This window comes from Oncorhynchus kisutch, linkage group LG17, assembly GCF_002021735.2.
Source record: "Oncorhynchus kisutch isolate 150728-3 linkage group LG17, Okis_V2, whole genome shotgun sequence".
NCBI lineage: Eukaryota > Metazoa > Chordata > Actinopteri > Salmoniformes > Salmonidae > Oncorhynchus > Oncorhynchus kisutch.
This window is the reverse complement of record NC_034190.2, coordinates 86,746,285-86,771,685: the sequence shown is the minus strand read 5'-3', so window position 1 is coordinate 86,771,685 and position 25,401 is coordinate 86,746,285. Positions and strand designations below refer to the sequence as shown.

The following is a 25,401-nucleotide window of genomic DNA, read 5'->3' as shown; positions in this document are numbered from 1 at the left end:
CCGTCTCCTAATGTTTATTCAGCTGCGGAATCGGGGCACCACCAGTACAGAGCTTGCTCAGGAATGGCAGCAGGCAGGTGTGAGTGCATTAGCATGCACAGTGAGTCGAAGACTTTTGGTTGATGGCCTGGTGTCAAGAAGGGCAGCAAAGAAGCCACTTCTCTCCAGGAAAAACATCTGGACAGACTGATATTCTGCAAAAGGTACAGGGATTGGGCTGCTGAGGACTGGGGTCTCTGATGAATCCCCTTTCCCATTTTTTGGGGCATCCAGAAAAAAGCTTGTCTGGAGAAGACGAGGTGAGCGCTACAATCAGTCCTGTGTCATGCCAACAGTAAAGCATCCTGAGACCATTCATGTTTGGGGTTGCTTCTCAGCCAAGAGAGTGGGCTCACTCACAATTTTGCCTAAGAACACAGCCATGAATAAAGAATGGTACCAACACAATCTCCATGAGCAACTTCTCCCAGCCATCCAGGAACAGTTTGGTGATGAACAATGCATTTTCCAGCATGATGGAGCACCTTGTCATGAGGCAAAAGGGGTCCATGGCCAGGAAAATCGCCAGACCTTAATCCCATTGGGAACTTGTGGTCCATCCTCAAGAGGGGGATGGCCACACAAAAACCCACAAATTCTAAACAAACTCCAAGCATTGATTATGCAAGAATGGCCTGCCATCAGTCAGGATGTGGCCCAGAAGTTGATCGACAGCATGCCAGGGCGGATTGCAGAGGTCTTGAAAAAGAAGGGTCAACACTGCAAATATTGACTCTGCACCAACTTCATGTAATTGTCAATAAAAGCCGTTGACACTTATGAAATGCTTGTAATTATACCTCAGAATTCTAAAGACACTGAAGCAGCAAACTTTATGGAAATTAATATTCGTGTCATTCTCAAAACTTTTGGCCACGACTGTACACTTCCTCAAATTAGTCAGAATTCATTTAAGATTAAAACTGTCCTTAGTTTTGACGTTTTTGTTGAGAAGATTTTTACATCTTACTAATACATTTGGCGATAAGTCTCTCGTTAAATGACAGCGAACACTTCCTTAAAGAATCCCTACTGTTGACCAATCACAGACAAAGGGGCGTAGACTTCGGCTGCCGACTTCGGTCCAAGACCAAAACAAACAAAAACGTTACAAAATGTCGTCATAATATACTTCCCAACTTCCTCCCAAAAATGTGGTAAATGAGTAAAAAAATATATGCATATACAGAGCTTTCGGAAAGCATTCAGACCCCTTCCCTTTTTCCACATTTTGTTACGTTACAGCCTTATACTAAAATGGATTAAATAAAATGTTTTCCTCATCAATCTACACACAATACCCCATAATGACAAAGAGAAAACAGATTTTTAGACATTTTTGCAAATGTATTACAAATACATAACAGATATACCTTATTTACATAATTATATATATTTACATAAGTATTCGGACCCTTTGCTATGAGACTCGAAAATTGAGCTCAGGTAAATCCTGTTTCCATTGATCATCCTTGAGATGTTTCTACAACTTGATTGGAGTTAATCTGTGGTAAATGAAATTGATTGGACATGATTTGGAAAGGCACACACCTGTATATATAAGGTCCCACAGTTGACAGTGCATGTCAGAGCAAAAACCAAGCCATCAGGTTGAAGGATGTGTTGTTAGAGCTCAGAGATAGGACTGTGTCGAGGCACAGATCTTGGGAAGGGTACCAAAAATGTCTGCAGCATTGAAGGTCCCCAAGAACACAGTGGCCTCCATCATTCTTAAATGGAAGAAGTTTGGAACCACCAAGACTCTTCCTAGAGCTGGCCGCCCGGCCAAACTGAGAAATCAGGGGAGAAGGGCCTTGGTAAGGAAAGTGACCAAGAGCCCAATGGTCACTGACAGAGATCTATAGTTCCTCTGTGGAGATGGGAGAACCTTCCAGAAGGACAACCAGCTATGCAGCACTCCACCAATCAGGCCTTTAAGGTAGGGTGGACAGATGGAAGCCACTCCTCAGTAAAAGGCACATAACAGCCCAAAGGCACGTAAAGGACTCTCAGAGAAACAAGATTCTCTGGTCTGATGAAACCAAGATTGAACTCTTCAGCCTGAATGCCAAGCGTCACGTCTGGAGGAAACCTGGCACCATTCCTACGGTGAAGCATGGTGGTGGCAGCATCATGCTGTGGAGGTGTTTTTCAGCAGCAGGGACTGGGAGACTAGTCAGGATCGAGGCAAAGAGGAACGGAGCAAAGTACTGAGAGATCCTTGATGAAAACCTGCTCCAGAGCGCTCAGGACCTCAGACTGGGGTGAAGGTTCACCTTCCAACAGGACAACGACCCTAAGCACACAGCCAAGACAATGCAGGAGTGGCTTCTGGACAAGTCTCTGAATGTCCTTGAGTGGCCCAGCCAGAGCCCAACTTGAACACGATAGAACATCTCTGAAGAGACCTCAAAATAGCTGTGCAGCGATGCTCCCCTTCCAACCTGACAGAGCTGGAGAGGATCTGCAGAGAAGAATTGGAGAAACTCCCCAAATACAGGTGTCCCAAGCTTGTAGCATCATACCCAAGAAGACACGAGGCTGTAATCCTTGCCAGAGGTGCTTCAACAAAGTACTGAGTAAAAATCTGAATATTTATGTAAATGTAATATTTCATTTTTTTTTTTACACATTTGCAAAAATTGCTTTGTCATGTTGTTATACATGTTATTGCGTGTAGATTGAGGGGAACATGTATTTAATCCATTATAGAATAAGGCTGTAACGTCCTCAGTTACTCTGGTTTACTATTTCGAGGTGTTTTGGGTAAAATTAACATTTTTGTTCTGTTCTATTTTTGTTTTATTCTGCAACATTTCTCTCAAATTAAAACATTGTCATTTAGTTTATTTGTAGAAAATGACAACTCGTCAAAAAATAACAATAAAGATGTTTTGTCAGACCTCGAATAATGGAAAGAAAATACGTTTTAAACAATACTAATGTTTTAACTTGTTGTCAGTAGTTTGTAGTTTATATTTATTATATTTATAAAACAATATCTGACAGGCAATACCTTTTTTCCTTATGATTCATTGTTTTACTGTCTGTTTCGCCATTTATGTATGTGTTAATCATTTAGTTTCTATGGCCTATAGCTGTAAAATGACAATATTCAATATATATATATATTTTTTTTTAATTATATGTTTTGTTGTTACCTAAAATTCTAAATCAAATTGATAAATTATCCATGGTGAAACAATTCCATATGTTTAGGGTTAGGGTTAGTAGAATGCATCTGTCCTCTCTCTCTCTCTCTCTCCTCTCTGTCTCTCTCTCTCTCTCCCTCTCTCTCTCTCCTCTCTGTCTCTCTCCCTCTCTCTCCCCTCTCTCTCCTCTCTCTCTCCTCTCTCTCTCTTTGTCTCTCTCGCTCCTCTCTGTCTCTCTCCCCCCTCTCTCCTCTCTCTCTTTGTCTCTCTCCCCCCTCACTCTCTCCTCTCTCTCTCTCTCTGTCTCTCTCCTCTCTCCTCTCTCTCTATTTGTCTCTCTCCCCCCTCTCACTCCTCTGTCTCTCTCCCCCCTCTCTCACTCCTCTCTGTCGCTCTCCCTCTCTCTCCCCTCTCTCTCCTCTCTCTCTCTTTGTCTCTCTCCCCCCTCTCTCTCTCCTTGTCTCTCTCCCCCATCTCTCACTCCTCTCTGTCTCTCTCCCGTCTCTCCCCTCTCTCCCCCCTCTGTCTCTCTCCCCCCTCTCTCTTTGTCTCTCTCTCCCCCCTCTCTCACTCCTCTTTCTCTCTCTAGGAAGGAGTTCTGTGAGCTGTGTATGGCTAAAGACCGACAAACCAACAAGGTGTTTGTCTGTAAGAAGTTTCTGAAGAAGGACGGGAGGAAAGTACGCAAGGCTGCCAAGAATGAAATCCTGATCCTCAAAATGTACGTGATCCTGTTTAAATGAGTCTTTCTTTATGTATCTGAGTGGGAGTAGAAACCCTGACAGAACATTTGAAAGCAGGCTTATCAAAGTACAGCTGACGGTTTTTGTTTTCTACATTGATAAAGCCAGGGAGTCCACACACCTGGCATCCCAAATGAAACCCTGACGGAACATTTGAAAGCAGGCTTATCAAAGTACAGCTGACGGTTTTTGTTTTCTACATTGATAAAGCCAGGGAGTCCACACACCTGGCATCCCAAATGAAACCCTGACGGAACATTTGAAAGCAGGCTTATCAAAGTACAACTGACGGTTTTTGTTTTCTACATTGATAAAGCCAGGGAGTCTACACACCTGGCATCCCAAATGAAACCATGTGCCCTGTAGAGTCTACTACTTTCAACACTGGTACAGGGAGGCATTTGAGATGTTCTCCTAAAGCAGGAAGCCATTTGAGATGCAAACCTGTTCTCCGGATCTAAAGCAGACATTAATTTAAAGGAAGAATTAAACCCAGCCAGTAGACACTGTGGTCCTCAGTCCTCAGCCAGCAGACACTGTGGTCCTCAGTCCTCAGCCAGCAGACACTGTGGTCCTCAGTCCTCAGCCAGCAGACACTGTGGTCCTCAGTCCTCAGCCAGCAGACACTGTGGTCCTCAGTCCTCAGCCAGCAGACACTGTGGTCCTCAGTCCTCAGCCAGCAGACACTTTGGTCCTCAGTCCTCAGCCAGCAGACACTGTGGTCCTCAGTCCTCAGCCAGCAGACACTGTGGTCCTCAGTCCTCAGCCAGCAGACACTGTGGTCCTCAGTCCTCAGCCAGCAGACACTGTGGTCCTCAGTCCTCAGCCAGCAGACACTGTGGTCCTCAGTCCTCAGCCAGCAGACACTGTGGTCCTCCGTCCTCAGCCAGCAGACACTGAGGTCCTCAGTCCTCAGCCAGCAGACACTGTGGTCCTCAGTCCTCAGCCAGCAGACACTGTGGTCCTCAGTCCTCTGCCAGCAGACACTGTGGTCCTCAGTCCTCAGCCAGCAGACACTGTGGTCCTCAGTCCTCAGCCAGCAGACACTTTGGTCCTCAGTCCTCAGCCAGCAGACACTGTGGTCCTCAGTCCTCAGCCAGCAGACACTGTGGTCCTCAGTCCTCAGCCAGCAGACACTGTGGTCATCAGTCCTCAGCCAGCAGACACTGTGGTCCTCAGTCCTCAGCCAGCAGACACTGTGGTCCTCAGTCCTCAGCCAGCAGACACTGTGGTCCTCAGTCCTCAGCCAGCAGACACTGTGGTCCTCAGTCCTCAGCCAGCAGACACTGTGGTCCTCAGTCCTCAGCCAGCAGACACTGTGGTCCTCAGTCCTCAGCCAGCAGACACTGTGGTCCTCAGTCCTCAGCCAGCAGACACTGTGGTCCTCAGTCCTCAGCCAGACGTAGTCAATAGAAACCAGTTTGTGTGTCTGAATGCCTCCTCCTCTGGCTGTTCCAGGGTCAACCATCCAAATATCCTCCAACTGATCGACACTTTTGAGACGCGGAAGGAGTTCTTCATCATCCAGGAGCTGTGAGTACAGGGTGTCTACTGTATTCATGACCTCCAAGGCTACAGGGTGTCTACTGTATTCATGACCTCCAAGGCTACAGGGTGTCTACTGTATTCATGACCTCCAAGGCTACAGGGTGTCTACTGTATTCATGACCTCCAAGGCTACAGGGTGTCTACTGTATTCATGACCTCCAAGGCTACAGGGTGTCTACTGTATTCATGACCTCCAAGGCTACAGGGTGTCTACTGTATTCATGACCTCCAAGGCTACAGGGTGTCTACTGTATTCATGACCTCCAAGGCTACAGGGTGTCTACTGTATTCATGACCTCCAAGGCTACAGGGTGTCTACTGTATTCATGACCTCCAAGGCTACAGGGTGTCTACTGTATTCATGACCTCCAAGGCTACAGGGTGTCTACTGTATTCATGACCTCCAAGGCTACAGGGTGTCTACTGTATTCATGACCTCCAAGGCTACAGGGTGTCTACTGTATTCATGACCTCCAAGGCTACAGGGTGTCTACTGTATTCATGACCTCCAAGGCTACAGGGTGTCTACTGTATTCATGACCTAAAAGGCTACAGGGTGTCTACTGTATTCATGACCTCCAAGGCTCCAGAGTGCGTTTTACCACGGTGCTCTGCTCCTGTCTGCAACAGAGGAAATACACTATTTTAGCTAGATTAGATATTTACCCTTAATAAAACTGCTGTATTGGTGACTACACGCCCACCACTGTGTTCCTAAAGCAGTACTAATAGATGAGTCTTTCTCCTAGAGTGTGTAGGCAGAGACTCCCTGTGAAAATAAAAGAATAACCATCGTTATCAAAAATCAGCATGAGCTCGCGATGACTGTCAACACACTCACACGCGCGTTTTACAGCTCATTGGGTTAGCTCTGGGCTCGGAGGGCTCTTATTGGATAACTGCGATTAGTTTATAACAGATTTCAACAGATATGAGACGGGAGGCGTGAGACAGGAGGCGTGAGACAGGAGTTAATATTAAAGTAGAGTGACACAGATACAAGCACATTCATGATGATAGAGAGACCAGGGATCTGTTGGACCAGGGGTAATGAGAGAGAGACCAGGGGTAATGAGAGACCAGGGGTAATGAGAGACCAGGGGTAATGAGAGAGATACCAGGGATCCATTGGACCAAGTGTAATGAGAGACCAGGGGTAATGAGAGACCAGGGGTAATGAGAGAGATACCAGGGGTAATGAGAGAGACCAGGGGTAATGAGAGACCAGGGGTAATGAGAGAGAGACCAGAGGTAAAAGAGACCAGGGGTAATGAGAGAGAGACCAGGGGTAATGAGAGAGCCCAGGGAGCCGTTGGACCAGGGGTAATGAGTGACCAGGGGTAATGAGAGAGACACCAGGGAGCCATTGGACCAAGGGTAATGAGAGACCAGGGGTAATAAGAGAGAGACCAGGGAGCCATTGGACCAGGGGTAATGAGAGACCAGGGGTAATGAGAAAGAGCCCAGGGAGCCGTTGGACCAGGGGTAATGAGAGAGAGACCAGGGGTAATGAGAGAGAGGCCAGGGGTAATGAGAGAGAGACCGGGGAGCCATTGGACCAGGGGTAATGAGAGAGAGAGAAACCAGGGGTAATGAGGGAGAGACCAGGGGTAATGAGAGAGAGACCTTGAGCCGTTTGACCAGGGGTAATGAGAGAGAGACCTTGAGCCGTTTGACCAGGGGTAATGAGAGAGAGACCGGGGAGCCGTTTGATCAGGGGTAATGAGAGAGAGACTGGGGAGCCGTTTGACCAGGGGTAATGAGAGAGAGACAGGGGAGCCATTTGACATGGGGTAATGAGAGAGAGACCAGGGGTAATGGGAGAGAAACCAGGGGTAATGAGAGAGAGACCAGGGAGCCGTTTGACCAGGGGTAATGAGAGAGAGACCAGGGGTAATGGGAGAGAGACCAGGGGTAATGAGAGAGAGACCAGGGAGCCGTTTGACCAGGGGTAATGAGAGAGAGACCAGGGGTAATGGGAGAGAGACCAGGGGTAATGAGAGAGAGACCAGGGGTAATGAGAGAGAGACCAGGGGTAATGAGATACACTCATCACTAACTCTACTTGCAGTCTACTTGTGGACTGGTCTCCCGAGTGGCACAGAGGTCTAAGGCACTGCATCTCAGTGCTTGAGGCGTTACTACAGACACCCTGGTTTGAATCCAGGCTGTATCACAACCGGCCGTGATTGGGAGTCCCATAGGGAGATTTAGATAGGATACGGCCCAGCGTCGTCCGGGTTTGGCCGGTGTAGGCCGTCATTGTAATTAAGAATTTTTTCTTAACTGACTTGCCTAGTTAAATAAAGGTTACATTAAAGATAATGTAATGGACTAATAACAAGGTGTGTGTGTGTGTGTGTGTGTGTGTGTGTGTGTGTGTGTGTGTGTGTGTGCGTGCGTGCGTGCGTGCGTGTGTGCATGCATGTTGCAGGGCTACAGGCGGTGATGTGTTTGACTGGATTCTGGACCAGGGGAATTACACAGAGAGAGATGCCTCCAACGTGATCAAACAGGTTCTAGAGGCCGTATCCTATCTACACTCACTCAACATCGTACACAGGAACCTCAAGGTAGGTCACAGGGTGTGTAAAACCAAGAAACCTTGAGGAGTCCCTCCTAACATTAAAGCACCCCTCCCCTCATCTTGCCCAAAGCTAAATCTCCTCCATTTAGTAAACACAGGGACTATGGTTACATGCACACAATAATAAGATTATTGTGAATAGTCCGATTAATATAATAATTTGTTTAAACCGCTTATATTCTTTGCAAGAAGAATGATTTCCCTAGCAATGTATTACATGGACAAATATAAAAGCAAGCTACCTAAAGGGAGTTGAAATCAGGCTACCTAAAGGGAGTTCTAATCAGGCTACCTAAAGGGGAGTTCTAATCAGGCTACCTACAGGGGAGTTCTAATCAGGCTACCTAAAGGGGAGTTCAAATAAGGCTACCTAAAGGGAGTTCTAATCAGGCTACCTAAAGGGAGTTCAAATCAGGCTACCTACAGGGGAGTTCTAATCAGGCTACCTAAAGGGGAGTTCAAATAAGGCTACCTAAAGGGAGTTCTAATCAGGCTACCTAAAGGGAGTTCAAATCAGGCTACCTAAAGGGAGTTCTAATCAGGCTACCTAAAGGGAGTTCAAATCAGGCTACCTAAAGGGAGTTCTAATCAGGCTACCTAAAGGGAGTTCAAATCAGGCTACCTAAAGGGAGTTCAAATCAGGCTACCTAAAGGGAGTTCAAATCAGGCTACCTAAAGGGAGTTCAAATCAGGCTACCTAAAGGGAGTTCAAATCAGGCTACCTAAAGGGAGTTCAAATCAGGCTACCTAAAGGGGAGTTCTAATCAGGCTACCTAAAGGGGAGTTCTAATCAGGCTACCTAAAGGGAGTTCTAATCAGGCTACCTAAAGGGGAGTTCAAATCAGGCTACCTAAAGGTAGTTCTAATCAGGCTACCTAAAGGGAGTTCTAATCAGGCTACCTAAAGGGGAGTTCAAATCAGGCTACCTAAAGGGGAGTTCAAATCAGGCTACCTAAAGGGGAGTTCAAATCAGGCCACCTAAAGGGGAGTTCAAATCAGGCTACCTAAAGGGGAGTTCAAATCAGGCTACCTAAAGGGAGTTCAAATCAGGCTACCTAAAGGGAGTTCAAATCAGGCTACCTAAAGGGAGTTCAAATCAGGCTACCTAAAGGGAGTTCAAATCAGGCTACCTAAAGGGAGTTCTAATCAGGCTACCTAAAGGGAGTTCAAATCAGGCTACCTAAAGGGAGTTCTAATCAGGCTACCTAAAGGGAGTTCTAATCAGGCTACCTAAAGGAAGTTCTAATCAGGCTACCTAAAGGAGAGTTCAAATCAGGCTACCTAAAGGAAGTTCTAATCAGGCTACCTAAAGGGAGTTCTAATCAGGCTACCTAAAGGGAGTTCTAATCAGGCTACCTAAAGGGAGTTCTAATCAGGCTACCTAAAGGGGAGTTCAAATCAGGCTACCTAAAGGGGAGTTCAAATCAGGCTACCTAAAGGGAGTTCAAATCAGGCTACCTAAAGAGTTCAAATCAGGCTACCTAAAGGGAGTTCAAATCAGGCTACCTAAAGGGAGTTCAAATCAGGCTACCTAAAGGGAGTTCAAATCAGGCTACCTAAAGGGAGTTCTAATCAGGCTACCTAAAAGGAGTTCAAATCAGGCTACCTAAAGGGAGTTCAAATCAGGCTACCTAAAGGGAGTTCTAATCAGGCTACCTAAAGGGAGTTCTAATCAGGCTACCTAAAGGGAGTTCTAATCAGGCTACCTAAAGGGAGTTCTAATCAGGCTACCTAAAGGGAGTTCTAATCAGGCTACCTAAAGGGAGTTCTAATCAGGCTACCTAAAGGGAGTTCTAATCAGGCTACCTAAAGGGAGTTCTAATCAGGCTACCTAAAGGGAGTTCTAATCAGGCTACCTAAAGGGAGTTCTAATCAGGCTACCTAAAGGGAGTTCTAATCAGGCTACCTAAAGGGAGTTCTAATCAGGCTACCTAAAGGGAGTTCTAATCAGGCTACCTAAAGGGAGTTCTAATCAGGCTACCTAAAGGGAGTTCTAATCAGGCTACCTAAAGGGAGTTCTAATCAGGCTACCTAAAGGGAGTTCTAATCAGGCTACCTAAAGGGAGTTCTAATCAGGCTACCTAAAGGGAGTTCTAATCAGGCTACCTAAGGGAGTTCTAATCAGGCTACCTAAAGGGAGTTCTAATCAGGCTACCTAAAGGGAGTTCTAATCAGGCTACCTAAAGGGAGTTCTAATCAGGCTACCTAAAGGGGAGTTCAAATCAGGCTACCTAAAGGTAGTTCTAATCAGGCTACCTAAAGGGAGTTCTAATCAGGCTACCTAAAGGGGAGTTCAAATCAGGCTACCTAAAGGGGAGTTCTAATCAGGCTACCAAAAGGGGAGTTCAAATCAGGCTACCTAAAGGGGAGTTCAAATCAGGCTACCTAAAGGGGAGTTCAAATCAGGCTACCTAAAGGGGAGTTCTAATCAGGCTACCAAAAGGGGAGTTCAAATCAGGCTACCTAAAGGGGAGTTCAAATCAGGCTACCTAAAGGGGAGTTCAAATCAGGCTACCTAAAGGGGAGTTCTAATCAGGCTACCTAAAGGGAGTTCAAATCAGGCTACCTAAAGGGAGTTCAAATCAGGCTACCTAAAGGGAGTTCAAATCAGGCTACCTAAAAGGAGTTCAAATCAGGCTACCTAAAGGGAGTTCAAATCAGGCTACCTAAAGGGAGTTCTAATCAGGCTACCTAAAGGGAGTTCTAATCAGGCTACCTAAAGGGAGTTCTAATCAGGCTACCTAAAGGGAGTTCTAATCAGGCTACCTAAAGGGAGTTCTAATCAGGCTACCTAAAGGGAGTTCTAATCAGGCTACCTAAAGTGGAGTTCTAATCAGGCTACCTAAAGGGAGTTCTAATCAGGCTACCTAAAGGGAGTTCTAATCAGGCTACCTAAAGGGAGTTCTAATCAGGCTACCTAAAGGGAGTTCTAATCAGGCTACCTAAAGGTAGTTCTAATCAGGCTACCTAAAGGGAGTTCTAATCAGGCTACCTAAAGGGAGTTCTAATCAGGCTACCTAAAGGGAGTTCTAATCAGGCTACCTAAAGGGAGTTCTAATCAGGCTACCTAAAGGGAGTTCTAATCAGGCTACCTAAAGGGAGTTCTAATCAGACTACCTAAAGGGAGTTCTAATCAGGCTACCTAAGGGGAGTTCAAATCAGGCTACCTAAAGGTAGTTCTAATCAGGCTACCTAAAGGGAGTTCTAATCAGGCTACCTAAAGGGGAGTTCAAATCAGGCTACCTAAAGGGGAGTTCTAATCAGGCTACCAAAAGGGGAGTTCAAATCAGGCTACCTAAAGGGGAGTTCAAATCAGGCTACCTAAAGGGGAGTTCAAATCAGGCTACCTAAAGGGGAGTTCTAATCAGGCTACCAAAAGGGGAGTTCAAATCAGGCTACCTAAAGGGGAGTTCAAATCAGGCTACCTAAAGGGGAGTTCAAATCAGGCTACCTAAAGGGGAGTTCTAATCAGGCTACCTAAAGGGAGTTCTAATCAGGCTACCTAAAGGGAGTTCAAATCAGGCTACCTAAAGGGAGTTCTAATCAGGCTACCTAAAGGGAGTTCAAATCAGGCTACCTAAAGGGAGTTCTAATCAGGCTACCTAAAGGGAGTTCAAATCAGGCTACCTAAAGGGAGTTCTAATCAGGCTACCTAAAGGGAGTTCAAATCAGGCTACCTAAAGGGAGTTCTAATCAGGCTACCTAAAGGTAGTTCTAATCAGGCTACCTAAAGGGAGTTCTAATCAGGCTACCTAAAGGGAGTTCTAATCAGGCTACCTAAAGGGAGTTCAAATCAGGCTACCTAAAGGGAGTTCTAATCAGGCTACCTAAAGGGAGTTCTAATCAGGCTACCTAAAGGGAGTTCTAATCAGGCTACCTAAAGGGAGTTCTAATCAGGCTACCTAAAGGGAGTTCTAATCAGGCTACCTAAAGGGAGTTCTAATCAGGCTACCTAAAGGGAGTTCAAATCAGGCTACCTAAAGGGAGTTCTAATCAGGCTACCTAAAGGGAGTTCTAATCAGGCTACCTAAAGGGAGTTCTAATCAGGCTACCTAAAGGGAGTTCTAATCAGGCTACCTAAAGGGAGTTCTAATCAGGCTACCTAAAGGGAGTTCTAATCAGGCTACCTAAAGGGAGTTCTAATCAGGCTACCTAAAGGGAGTTCTAATCAGGCTACCTAAAGGGAGTTCTAATCAGGCTACCTAAAGGGAGTTCTAATCAGGCTACCTAAAGGGAGTTCTAATCAGGCTACCTAAAGGGAGTTCTAATCAGGCTACCTACAGGGAGTTCTAATCAGGCTACCTACAGGGAGTTCTAATCAGGCTACCTAAAGGGAGTTCTAATCAGGCTACCTACAGGGAGTTCTAATCAGGCTACCTACAGGGAGTTCTAATCAGGCTACCTAAAGGGAGTTCTAATCAGGCTACCTAAAGGGAGTTCTAATCAGGCTACCTAAAGGGAGTTCTAATCAGGCTACCTACAGGGAGTTCTAATCAGGCTACCTACAGGGAGTTCTAATCAGGCTACCTAAAGGGAGTTCTAATCAGGCTACCTAAAGGGAGTTCTAATCAGGCTACCTAAAGGGAGTTCTAATCAGGCTACCTAAAGGGAGTTCTAATCAGGCTACCTAAAGGGAGTTCTAATCAGGCTACCTACAGGGAGTTCTAATCAGGCTACCTAAAGGGAGTTCTAATCAGGCTACCTACAGGGAGTTCTAATCAGGCTACCTAAAGGGAGTTCTAATCAGGCTACCTAAAGGGAGTTCTAATCAGGCTACCTAAAGGGAGTTCTAATCAGGCTACCTAAAGGGAGTTCTAATCAGGCTACCTAAGGGAGTTCTAATCAGGCTACCTAAAGGGAGTTCTAATCAGGCTACCTAAAGGGGAGTTCTAATCAGGCTACCTAAAGGGAGTTCTAATCAGGCTACCTAAAGGGAGTTCTAATCAGGCTACCTAAAGGGAGTTCTAATCAGGCTACCTAAAGGGGAGTTCTAATCAGGCTACCTAAAGGGGAGTTCTAATCAGGCTACCTAAAGGGAGTTCTAATCAGGCTACCTAAAGGGAGTTCTAATCAGGCTACCTAAAGGGGAGTTCTAATCAGGCTACCTAAAGGGAGTTCTAATCAGGCTACCTAAAGGGGAGTTCTAATCAGGCTACCTAAAGGGAGTTCTAATCAGGCTACCTAAAGGGAGTTCTAATCAGGCTACCTAAAGGGAGTTCTAATCAGGCTACCTAAAGGGAGTTCTAATCAGGCTACCTAAAGGGGAGTTCTAATCAGGCTACCTAAAGGGAGTTCTAATCAGGCTACCTAAAGGGAGTTCTAATCAGGCTACCTAAAGGGGAGTTCTAATCAGGCTACCTAAAGGGAGTTCTAATCAGGCTACCTAAAGGGGAGTTCTAATCAGGCTACCTAAAGGGAGTTCTAATCAGGCTACCTAAAGGGAGTTCAAATCAGGCTACCTAAAGGGAGTTCAAATCAGGCTACCTACAGGGAGTTCTAATCAGGCTACCTAAAGGGAGTTCTAATCAGGCTACCTAAAGGGGAGTTCTAATCAGGCTACCTAAAGGGAGTTCTAATCAGGCTACCTAAAGGGAGTTCTAATCAGGCTACCTAAAGGGAGTTCTAATCACCAATCTAAATAAACGCTTTACCATGTGAAAACAATTTCAAAAGATGCATACGTTCAGTTTTTTCCGAACTCCCTTCACTCGTTCATAAGAGGGAGGTTTGCATTACCGGTGTTGGCACATGCTCAGGTCAAACACGTAGCTGGAACAACGACTAAGTTGTTCACGTCCTTATCATTTGAAAGATTGCTCAGAAAACCAGGGGTTTTAAACAGCGTGGGCTTTGATTTTGACCTTACGCCTATTAAGATAAGTAAAGTGTTTACATGACTAGTATTCAGATAAGTGTTTACATGACTAGTATTCAGATAAGTGTTTATGTCACGCCCTGGTCAAAGTATTTTGTGTTTATCTTCATGTATTGGGTCAGGCCAGGGTGTGGCATGGAGTTTTTGTATTGGTATTGGGATTGTAGCTTAGTGGAGTATCTAGCAAAGTCTATGGCTGTCTGGAGTGGTTCTCAATCAGAGGCAGGTGTTTATCGTTGTCTCTGATTGGGAACCATATTTAGGCAGCCATATTCTTTGAGTTTGTCGTGGGTGATTATCCTTAGTGTCCTCTGTGTTAGTTTGCACCAGTTTAGGCTGTTTCGGTTTTCACATGACGTTTATTGTTTTTGTAAAGTTCGTGTTTTTTATTATTAAATAAACATGGATTGCAATAGACACGCTGCATTTTGGTCCGATCCTTGCTACACCTCCTCTTCCGAGGAGGAGATAGAAGAAAGCAGTTACAGAATCACCCACCACAAACGGACCAAGCAGCGTGTCAACAGGCAGGAGCCACAGGAGAGGCAACAAGAGGCAGCAGCAGCAGGAGCAGCAGCATCTGCAGTGGGAGAGGTTGCACAACCTGGAGAAATGGACATGGGAGGAGGAACTGGACGGTAAAGGACCCTGGGCTCAGCCTGGAGAATATCGCAGCCCCAAGGAAGAACTGGAGGCGGTGAAAGCGGAGAGGTGCTGGTATGAGGAGGCAGCACGGTGATGCGGATGGAAGCCTGAGAGTCAGCCCCAAAAATGTATTGGGGGGGGGGCTCACAGGGAGTATGGCTATGCCAGGTAGGAGACCTGCGCAAACTCCCTGTGCTTACCGGGGGGCTAGAGAGACCGGGCAGGCACCTTGTTATGCTGTGGTGCGCACGGTGTCTCCAGTGCAGGTGCATAGCCCGGTGCGGTATATTCCAGCTCCGCGTATCGGCCGGGCTAGATTGAGCGTCGAGCCAAATGCCATGAAGCCGGCTCTATGCATCTGGGCCCCAGTGCGTCTCCTTGGGCCGGCTTACATGGCACCAGCCTTGCGCTCGGTGTCTCCGGTTCGCCTGCATAGTCCAGTGCGGGCTATTCCACCTCGCTGCACTGGCAGGGCGACCGAGAGCATTCAACCAGGTAAGGTTGGACGGGCTCGGTGCTCAAGAGCTCCAGTGCGCCTGCACGGTCCGGTCTATCCAGTACCACCTCCACACACCAGCCCTCCGGTAGCAGCTCCCCGCACCAGGCTTCCTGTGCGTGTCCTCGGTTCAGTACCACCAGTGCCAGCACCATGCATCAGGTCTACAGTGCGCCTCGCCTCTCCAGCGCTGCCGGAGCCTCTCTCCTCTCCTGCGCTGCCGGAGTCTCCCGCCTGTTCAGCGCAGCCAGAGCCTTTCTCCTCTCCTGTGCTGCCGGAGTCTCACGCCTGTTCAGCGCAGCCAGAGCTGCCAGCCTGCATGGAGCAGCCAGAGCTGTCAGTCTGCATGGAGCAGCCAGAGCTGTCAGTCTGCATGAAGCAGCCCGAGCTGCCAGTCTGCAAGGAGCTGCCAGTCTGCAAGGAGCTGCCAGTCTGCAAGGAGCTGCCAGTCTGCACGGAGCTGCCAGTCTGCACGGAGCTGTCAGTCTGCACGGAGCTGTCAGTCTGCAAGGAGCTGCCAGTCTGCAAGGAGCTGCCAGTCTGCAAGGAGCTGCCAGTCTGCACGGAGCCGCCAGAGCTGCCAGTCTGTAAGAAGCCGCCACAGCTGTCAGCCTACATGGAGCAGCCAGAGCCGCCAGTCAGCATGGAGCAGCCAGATCTTTCAGTCTGCCAGGATCCGCCAGTCAGCCAGACTCTTCCAGATCCGCCAGTCATCCAGACTCTTCCAGATCTGCCAGTCAGCCAGACTCTTCCAGATCCGCCAGTCAACCAGACTCTTCCAGATCTGCCAGTCAACCAGACTCTTCCAGATCTGCCAGTCAACCAGACTCTTCCAGATCTGCCAGTCAACCAGACTCTTCCAGAATCGCCAGTCAGCCAGACTCTTCCAGATCTGCCAGTCAACCAGACTCTTCCAGATCTGCCAGTCAACCAGACTCTTCCAGATCTGCCAGTCAACCAGACTCTTCCAGATCTGCCAGTCGGCCAGGATCCGCCAGATCCGCCAGTCAGCCAGGATCTGCCAGTCAGCCAGGATCTGCTGAAACCACCAGCCAGCCAGGATCTGGTAGATCTATCTACCTGCCTGAGCTTCCTCTCACTCCCGAGCTTCCTCTCACTCCCGAGCTTCCTCTCACTCCCGAGCTTTCTCTCACTCCCGAGCTTTCTCTCACTCCCGAGCTTTCTCTCACTCCCGAGCTTCCTCTCACTCCCGAGCTTCCCCTCACTCCCGAGCTGCCTCAGTCCCAAGCTGTCCTTCAGTCCCGATCTGCTCCTCAGTCCAGTGGGGTTCTGGGTGAGGACTACTAGGCCATGGCCAGCGGCGAGGGTGGACTATCCAGAGACGCGAGGAGAGGGGACTAAGACATTGACTGAGTGGGGTCCACGTCCCGCGCCGGAGCCGCCACCATGGACAGACGCCCACCCGGACCCTCCCTATTGTTTTGAGGTGCGTTCGGGAGTCCGCACCTTAGGGGGGGGTTCTGTCACGCCCTGGTCAAAGTATTTTGTGTTTATCTTCATGTATTGGGTCAGGCCAGGGTGTGGCATGGGGTTTTTGTATTGTGGTGTGTTTTGTCTTGGGGTTTTGGTGTTGGTATTGGGATTGTAGCTTAGTGGAGTATCTAGCAAAGTCTATGGCTGTCTGGAGTGGTTCTCAATCAGAGGCAGGTGTTTATCGTTGTCTCTGATTGGGAACCATATTTAGGCAGCCATATTCTTTGAGTTTGTCGTGGGTGATTATCCTTAGTGTCCTCTGTGTTAGTTTGCACCAGTTTAGGCTGTTTCGGTTTTCACATGACGTTTATTGTTTTTGTAAAGTTCGTGTTTTTTATTATTAAATAAACATGGATTGCAATAGACACGCTGCATTTTGGTCCGATCCTTGCTACACCTCCTCGTCCGAGGAGGAGATAGAAGAAAGCCGTTACAGTTTACATGACTAGTATTAAGATAAGTGTTTACCTGACTAATATTAAGATAAGTAAAGTGTTTACCTGACTAATATTAAGATAAGTAAAGTGTTTACATGACTAGTATTAAGATAAGTAAAATGTGTTTACATGACTAGTATTAAGATACGTGTTTACATGACTAGTATTAAGATACGTGTTTACATGACTAGTATTCAGATAAGTGAAGTGTTTACATGACTAGTATTAAGATAAGTAAAGTGTTTACATGACTAGTATTAAGATAAGTAAAGTGTTTACATGACTAGTATTAAGATAAGTAAAGTGTTTACATGACTAGTATTAAGATAAGTAAAGTGTTTACATGACTAGTATTAAGATAAGTAAAGTGTTTACATGACTAGTATTAAGATAAGTAAAGTGTTTACATGACTAGTATTAAGATAAGTAAAGTGTTTACATGACTAGTATTAAGATAAGTGTTTACATGACTAGTATTCAGATAAGTGTTTACATGACTAGTATTAAGATAAGTGTTTACATGACTAGTATTAAGATAAGTGTTTACATGACTAGTATTAAGATAAGTAAAGTGTTTACACGACCCTCGCCGCCGACCTAGGACTGGCAACCCTACTAAAGGACCCCACTGGACTGAGGGGCAGCTCAGGACTGCGCTGCCAGAGTACCTGTAGGGCTGAGACGGAGAGACAGCCTGGTGCGTGGAGGAGGCACCGGATAGACCGGACCGAGAAGGAGCACTGGAGATCTGGAGCACCGAGCCTCCCCAACCTTACCTGGTTGAGTGCTCCCGGTCGCCCTGCCAGTGCGGCGAGGTGGAATAGCCCGCACTGGGCTGTGCAGGCGAACCGGGAACACCATGCGTAAGGCTGGTGCCGTGTACGCCGGCCCAAGGAGACGCACTGGAGACCAGATGCGTAGAGCCGGCTTCATGGCACCTGGCTCGATGCCCACTCTAGCTCGGCCGATGCGAGGAGCTGGTATGTACCACACCAGGCTATGCACCCGCACTGGGGACGCTGTGCACTCCACAGCATAACACGGTGCCTGTCCGGTCTCTCTCGCCCTCCGGTAAGCACAAGAAGTTGGCGCAGGTCTCCTACCTGGCTTCGCCACACTTCCTGTGTGCCCCCCCCCAATACATTTTTGGGGCTGACTCTCGGGCTTCCATCCGCCGTGCTGCCTCCTCATACCAGCGCCTCTCCGCCTTCAGCTCTTCCTTGGGGCGGTGATATTCTCCAGGCTGTGCCCAGGGTCCTTTACCGTCCAACTCATCCTCCCATGTCCATTCCTCTTTGCGCTGCTCCTGCTGCTGCTGCCTGTCACCACGTCGCTTGGTCCTTGGTTGGTGGGTGTTTCTGTCACGTTCGTCATTTGAAGAGGACCAAAGCGCAGCGTCGTATGTGTTCATGAGGATTTTTTTTATTAAAGAAAGCACTGAACACTGAATACAAACTATACAAAACAATAAACGAATAACGACCGTGAAGCTATAATGAGAACTGTGCTGACACAAGCAACTGACATAGACAATCACCCACAAACAAACAGTGAAACCCAGGCTACCTAAGTATGATTCTCAATCAGAGACAACTAATGACACCTGCCTCTGATTGAGAACCATACTAGGCCGAAACATAGAAATCCCCAAATCATAGAAAAACAAACATAGACTGCCCACCCCAACTCACGCCCTGACCATACTAAATAATGACAAAACAAAGGAAATAAAGGTCAGAACGTGACAGCCATAATCAGTTTGATCTCGAATTATTAGTGTGCATGTAAACGTGCTCAGTTTCTTTTGGGACAAGTAGAAGAGAGATGCTGTTACATACACACACACACACACATCCCGCTATGCCCTCCGACAAACCATCAAACATGCAAAGCATCAATATAGGACCAAGATCGAATTTCGAGGCTAGCAACACTGAACCATGCATGAGAGCACCAGCTGTCCCGTACGACTGTGTGATCATGCTTTCCGTAGATGATGTGAGTAAGGCCTTAACATTTACAAAGCCGCAGGGCCAGAAGGATTACCAGGATGTGTACTCAGTGTCTTCACTGACATGTTCAACCTCCCTGACCCAGTCTGTAATACCTATATATTTTCCAGCAGACCACCATAGTCCCTGTGCCTAAGAACACCAAGGTAACCTGTCTAAATGACTATCGCCCCATAGCACTAACATCTGTAACCCCATAAGCACTAACATCTGTAGCCCCATAGCACTAACACCTGTAGCCCCATAGCACTAACATCTGTAGCCCCATAGCACTAACATCTGTAGCCATGAAATGCTTTGAAAGGATGGTCAAGGACTCACATCAACACCATCATCCCAGACTCCCTGGACCCACTCCAATTTGCATACCGCCCAAACAGAACCATGGTAAAGATATGAAGCTCTAGTGTGTGTGTGTGTGTGTGGTGTGTTTTGTGGTTCTACAGTTGGAGAACCTGATGTACTACACAGAGAACAATCACAACAAAGTGGTTCTGCGGGATTTCTACCTGTCCAAGTTTGAGAACGGTTCTATCACAGAACCCTGTGGAACACCGGAGTACCTGGGTAAGGACCTCTCGCTCTTCCCCCTCTTTCTGCTCTCCTCCTCTCTCTATTTCCCTTCTTTCCTCCTCCAGTCCTCTATCTACAATAAAGGGAAGCTCAGTCATTCACACCAGAGACTAGTTACATTAATCAGATAAATAATGAGAGCTGGAGAAAGAGAGGAAGGGAAATAAATTAACTGATCAAAATAAGAGTGGAAATAAAGGGCCAAAAGAGAGGAGAGAGAGGGGAGCGAGAGAGGAGAGAGAGGGAGGAGAGAGAGGGAAGAGAGGAGAGAGAGAGAGAGGAAAGAGAGAGAGGAGAGAGAGGGGAGAGAGAGAGGAGAGAGAGAGGAGAGAGAGAGGGAAGAGAGAGAGGAGAGAGAGGGAAGAGAGGGGAGAGAGAGAGAGGGAAGAGAGAGAGGAGAGAGAGGAGAGAGAGGGGAGAGAGAGGAGGAGAGAGAGAGGAGAGAGAGAGGAGAGAGAGGGAAAAGAGGGGAGAGAGAGAGGAGAGAGAGAGGAGAGAGGGGGGAGAGGGGGGAGAGAGGAGAGAGAGGGAAAAGAGGGGAGAGAGAGGGAGGAGAGAGAGAGGGAAGAGAGAGAGGAGAGAGAAGAGAGGGGGGAGAGAGATGAGAGAGAGAGAGAGAGAGTGGGAAGAGAGAGGAGAGAGGGAAGAGAGAGGAGGTAGAGAGAGAGAGAAGGAGGATGCAGACTGATTGTTGAGTGTGTTGTTTTACTCTCTGTCCCCCCACCTCTCCATCACCCCTTAACCTTCTCTCTGTCCCCCCCACCTCTCCATCACCCCTTAACCTTCTCTCTGTCCCCCCACCTCTCCATCACCCCTTAACCTTCTCTCTGTCCCCCCACCTCTCCATCATCCCTTAACCTTCTCTCTGTCCCCCCACCTCTCCATCACCCCTTAACCTTCTCTCTGTCCCCCCACCTCTCCATCACCCCTTAACCTTCTCTCTGTCCCCCCACCTCTCCATCACCCCTTAACCTTCTCTCTGTCCCCCCACCTCTCCATCACCCCTTAACCTTCTCTCTGTCCCCCCACCTCTCCATCACCCCTTAACCTTCTCTATGTCCCCCCACCTCTCCATCACCCCTTAACCTTCTCTATGTCCCCCCACCTCTCCATCACCCCTTAACCTTCTCTATGTCCCCCCACCTCTCCATCACCCCTTAACCTTCTCTCTGTCCCCCCACCTCTCCATCACCCCTTAACCTTCTCTCTGTCCCCCCCACCTCTCCATCACCCCTTAACCTTGTCTCTCTCTCTCCCAGCTCCTGAGGTTGTGGCCAGACACCGGTACGGTCGACCGGTGGACTGTTGGGCAGTAGGGGTCATCATGTATATACTGTGAGTGTTCATAGTGGAGTTATAACATGTTGGCTACATACTATGATGTCGGCTACATACTGTGAGTGTTCATAGTGGAGTTATAACATGGAGGAGGTTTAATATCCTGACCTAGTGAGATATACATGGAGGAGGTTTTATATCCTGACCTAGTGAGATATACATGGAGGAGGTTTAATATCCTGACCTAGTGAGATATACATGGAGGAGGTTTAATATCCTGACCTAGTGAGATATACATGGAGGTTTAATATCCTGACCTAGTGAGATATACATGGAGGTGGTTTAATATCCTGACCTAGTGAGATATACATGGAGGAGGTTTAATATCCTGACCTAGTGAGATATACATGGCAGAGGCTTAATTCAGCTAGTTGTCTTGACTACTTTCCTTATGCCATTCTCTCTGGCACCAAAAGTTTAAAAAGTGTTGATAGGGGTCGGACCATCACATAATTGGCATAAATATATATAACTCTTACAGAATTTCCACATGTCGAGGATATTGGACATTGAATCAAAGCCTACTAGATGATAAATTGTTTATAACTAGGACAGAAAAATGTATAACTGACTTTTTCAGACATAACATTAGGTACAGCAGATCCCCTTATTGTATGGGACACTTTTAAATGTGCCTTTAGAGGCCATGCAATTCAGTACTCATCTAAACTCAGCAAAAAAAGAAACGTCCTCTCACTGTCAACTGCATTTATTTTCAGCAAACTCAACATGTGTAAATATTTATATGAACATAAGATTCAACCACTGTGGCATAAACTGAACAGGTTCCACAGAATGTGTCCCTGAACAAAGGGGGGGGGGTTCAAAATCAAAAGGAACTGTCAGTATCTGGTGTGGCCACCAGCTGCATTAAGTACTGCAGTGCATCTCCTCCTCGTGGACTGCACCAGATTTGCCAGTTCTTGCTGTGAGATTTTTCCCCACTCTTCCACCAAGGCACTTGCAAGTTCCCAGACATTTCTGGGGGGAATGGCCCTAGCCCTCACCCTCTGATCCAACAGGTCCCAGACGTGCTCAATGGGATTGAAATCCGGGCTCTTTGCAGGCCATGGCTGAACACTGACATTCCTGTCTTGTAGAAAATCACGCACAGAACAAGCAGTATGGCTGGCGGCATCGTCATGCTGGAGGGTCATGTCAGGATGAGCCTGCAGGAAGGATACCACATGAGGGAGGAGGATGTCTTCCCTCTAACGCACAGCGTTGAGATTGTCTGCAATGACAACAAGCTCAGTTCGATGATGCTGTCACACACTACCCCAGACCATGATGGACTCTACACCTCCAAATCGATCCCGCTCCAGAGTACAGGCCTCGGTGTAACGCTCATTCCTTCGATGATAAACGCGAATCCGACAATCACCCCTGGTGTGAAAAAAAAAGACTTGTCAATGAAGAGCACTTTTTGCCAGTCCTGTCTAGTCCAGCGACGGTGGGTTTGCGTCCATAGGCTACGTTGTTGCCGGTGATGTCTGGTGAGGACCTGCCTTACAACAGGCCTACAAGTCCTCAGTCCAGCCTCTCTCAGCCTATTGCGGACAGTCTGAGCACTGATGGAAGGAATGTGTGTTCCTGGTGTAACTTGGGCAGTTGTTGTTGCCATCCTATACCTGTCACGCAGGTGTGGTGTACGGATGTATCGATCCTGTGCAGGTGTTATGTTGTCTGCCACTGCGAGGACAATCAGCTGTCCGTCCTGTCTCCCTGTAGCGCTGTCTTAGGCGTCTCACAGTACAGACATTGCAATTTAATGCCCTGGCCACATCTGCAGTCCTCATGGCTCCTTGCAGCATGCCTAAGGCACGTTCACACAGATGAACAAAGACCCTTGGGATCTTTATAATGGTGTTTTTCAGAGTCAGTAGAAAGGCCTCTTTAGTGTCCTAAGTTTTCATATCTTTGACCTTAATTGCCTACCATCTGTAAGCCGTTAGTGTCTTAACAACCGTTCCACAGGTGCATGTTCATTAATTGTTTATGGTTCATTGAACAAGCATGGTAAACAGTGTTTAAACCCTTTACAATGAAGTTATTTGGATTTTCATGAATTATCTTTGAAAGACAGGGTCCTGAAAAAGGGACATTTTTTTTTTTAAATTACAAAATAAAGAACCTGACCAAGTCATACTCATTATAAACATTGATAAAAGATACGTGTTATTCACAGAATTAAAGATAGACTTCTCCTTAATGACTTTGTGACTGATTTGTTCCATAAAGTCCAATAGCCACTTGTTGTTAGCGTGTTCAGCCCAGTAATCCATCTTCATGAGGCACGAACACTTCGTCCAGACAAAAACTCGAAAAGTTCCGTTACAGGTCGTAGAAACATGTCAAGCGATGTATGGAATCGATCTTTAGGATGTTTTTAACATAAATCATCAATAAGGTTCCAACCGGAGAATTCCATTGTCGGAAGAAAAGCACTGGAACGAGAGCTAACTCTGTCGGGAGCGCGCGTCACGAGCCTGAGACACTCTGCCAGACCACTAACTCAAACAGCTCTCATGAGCCCCTCATTTATAGTAGAACCCTGAAACAAGTTTCTAAAGATGGTTGACATCTAGTGGAAGCCTTAGGAAGTGCAACTTGACCCTATAGACACTGTGTATTCGGTAGGCCAAGCTTTGAAAAACTACAAACCTCAGATTTCCAACGTCCTGGTTGGATTTTTCTCAGGTTTTCGTCTGCCATATGAGTTATGTTATACTCACAGACATTATTCAAACAGTTTTAGAAACTTCAGAGAGTGTTTTCTATCCAATACTACTAATAATATGCATATATTAGCATCTGGGACTGAGTAGGAGGCAGTTCACTCTGGGCACACTATTCATCCAAAAGTGAAAATGCTGCCCCCTATCTCAGAAATTAAACCCTTTACAATGAAGATCTGTGAAGTTACTTGGATTTTTACGAATTATCTTTGAAAGACAGGGTCCTGAAAAGGGGATGTTTATTTTTTGAGTATATGTCTCGCTCTCTTCTTGACAAAAAGAAATACTAAAAAATAACAAAGAAAGATCTAGTCCTGTCCCCAGTAATAACATCATAATGACTAGTCCTGTCCCCAGTAGTAACATCATAATGACTAGTCCTGTCCCCAGTAATAACATCATAATGACTAGTCCTGTCCCCAGTAATAACATCATAATGACTAGTCCTGTCCCCAGTAATAACATCATAATGACTAGTCCTGTCCCCAGTAATAACATCATAATGACTAGTCCTGTCCCCAGTAATAACATCATAATGACTAGTCCTGTCCCCAGTAATAACATCATAATGACTAGTCCTGTCCCCAGTAATAACATCATAATGACTAGTCCTGTCCCCAGTAGTAACATCATAATGACTAGTCCTGTCCCCAGTAATAACATCATAATGACTAGTCCTGTCCCCAGTAATAACATCATAATGACTAGTCCTGTCCCCAGTAGTAACATCATAATGACTAGTCCTGTCCCCAGTAGTAATATCATAATGACTAGTCCTGTCTCCAGTAGTAACATCATAATGACTAGTCCTGTCTCCAGTAGTAACATCATAATGACTAGTCCTGTCTCCAGTAGTAACATCATAATGACTAGTCCCCAGTAACATCATAATGACTAGTCCTGTCCCCAGTAATAACATCATAATGACTAGTCCTGTCCCCAGTAGTAACATCATAATGACTAGTCCTGTCCCCAGTAGTAACATCATAATGACTAGTCCTGTCCCCAGTAATAACATCATAATGACTAGTCCTGTCCCCAGTAGTAACATCATAATGACTAGTCCTGTCCCCAGTAGTAACATCATAATGACTAGTCCTGTCCCCAGTAGTAACATCATAATGACTAGTCCTGTCCCCAGTAGTAATATCATAATGACTAGTCCTGTCTCCAGTAGTAACATCATAATGACTAGTCCTGTCTCCAGTAGTAACATCATAATGACTAGTCCCCAGTAGCATCATAATGACTAGTCCTGTCCCCAGTAGTAACATCATAATGACTAGTCCTGTCCCCAGTAGTAACATCATAATGACTAGTCCTGTCCCCAGTAGTAACATCATAATGACTAGTCCTGTCCCCAGTAGTAATATCATAATGACTAGTCCTGTCTCCAGTAGTAACATCATAATGACTAGTCCTGTCCCCAGTAATAACATCATAATGACTAGTCCTGTCCCCAGTAGTAACATCATAATGACTAGTCCTGTCCCCAGTAATAACATCATAATGACGAGTCCTGTCCCCAGTAATAACTCATCATAATGACTAGTCCTGTCTCCAGTAGTAACATCATAATGACTAGTCCTGTCCCCAGTAATAACATCATAATGACTAGTCCTGTCCCCAGTAGTAACATCATAATGACTAGTCCTGTCCCCAGTAATAACATCATAATGACTAGTCCTGTCCCCAGTAGTAACATCACAATGACTAGTCCTGTC

General features: G+C 46.6%; 1 protein-coding gene across 2 annotated transcripts in view; it reads left to right on the top strand.

Annotated features, from left to right (window-relative positions):
* camkvl (CaM kinase-like vesicle-associated, like) overlaps positions 1 to 25,401 on the top strand; it is a 113,919-nt gene that overhangs the window by 51,017 nt on the left and 37,501 nt on the right. For both annotated transcript variants that reach the window (XR_004203768.1, XM_031794894.1), the window contains exons 3-7: positions 3,781 to 3,912; positions 5,393 to 5,467; positions 7,917 to 8,055; positions 19,475 to 19,595; positions 20,861 to 20,936. Coding sequence is in view for 1 of the 2 variants with exons in the window: in XM_031794894.1 (XP_031650754.1) it covers positions 3,781 to 3,912; positions 5,393 to 5,467; positions 7,917 to 8,055; positions 19,475 to 19,595; positions 20,861 to 20,936 (543 nt within the window). In the remaining variant the exon portion in view is untranslated. The remainder of the gene's footprint in view (positions 1 to 3,780; positions 3,913 to 5,392; positions 5,468 to 7,916; positions 8,056 to 19,474; positions 19,596 to 20,860; positions 20,937 to 25,401) is intronic.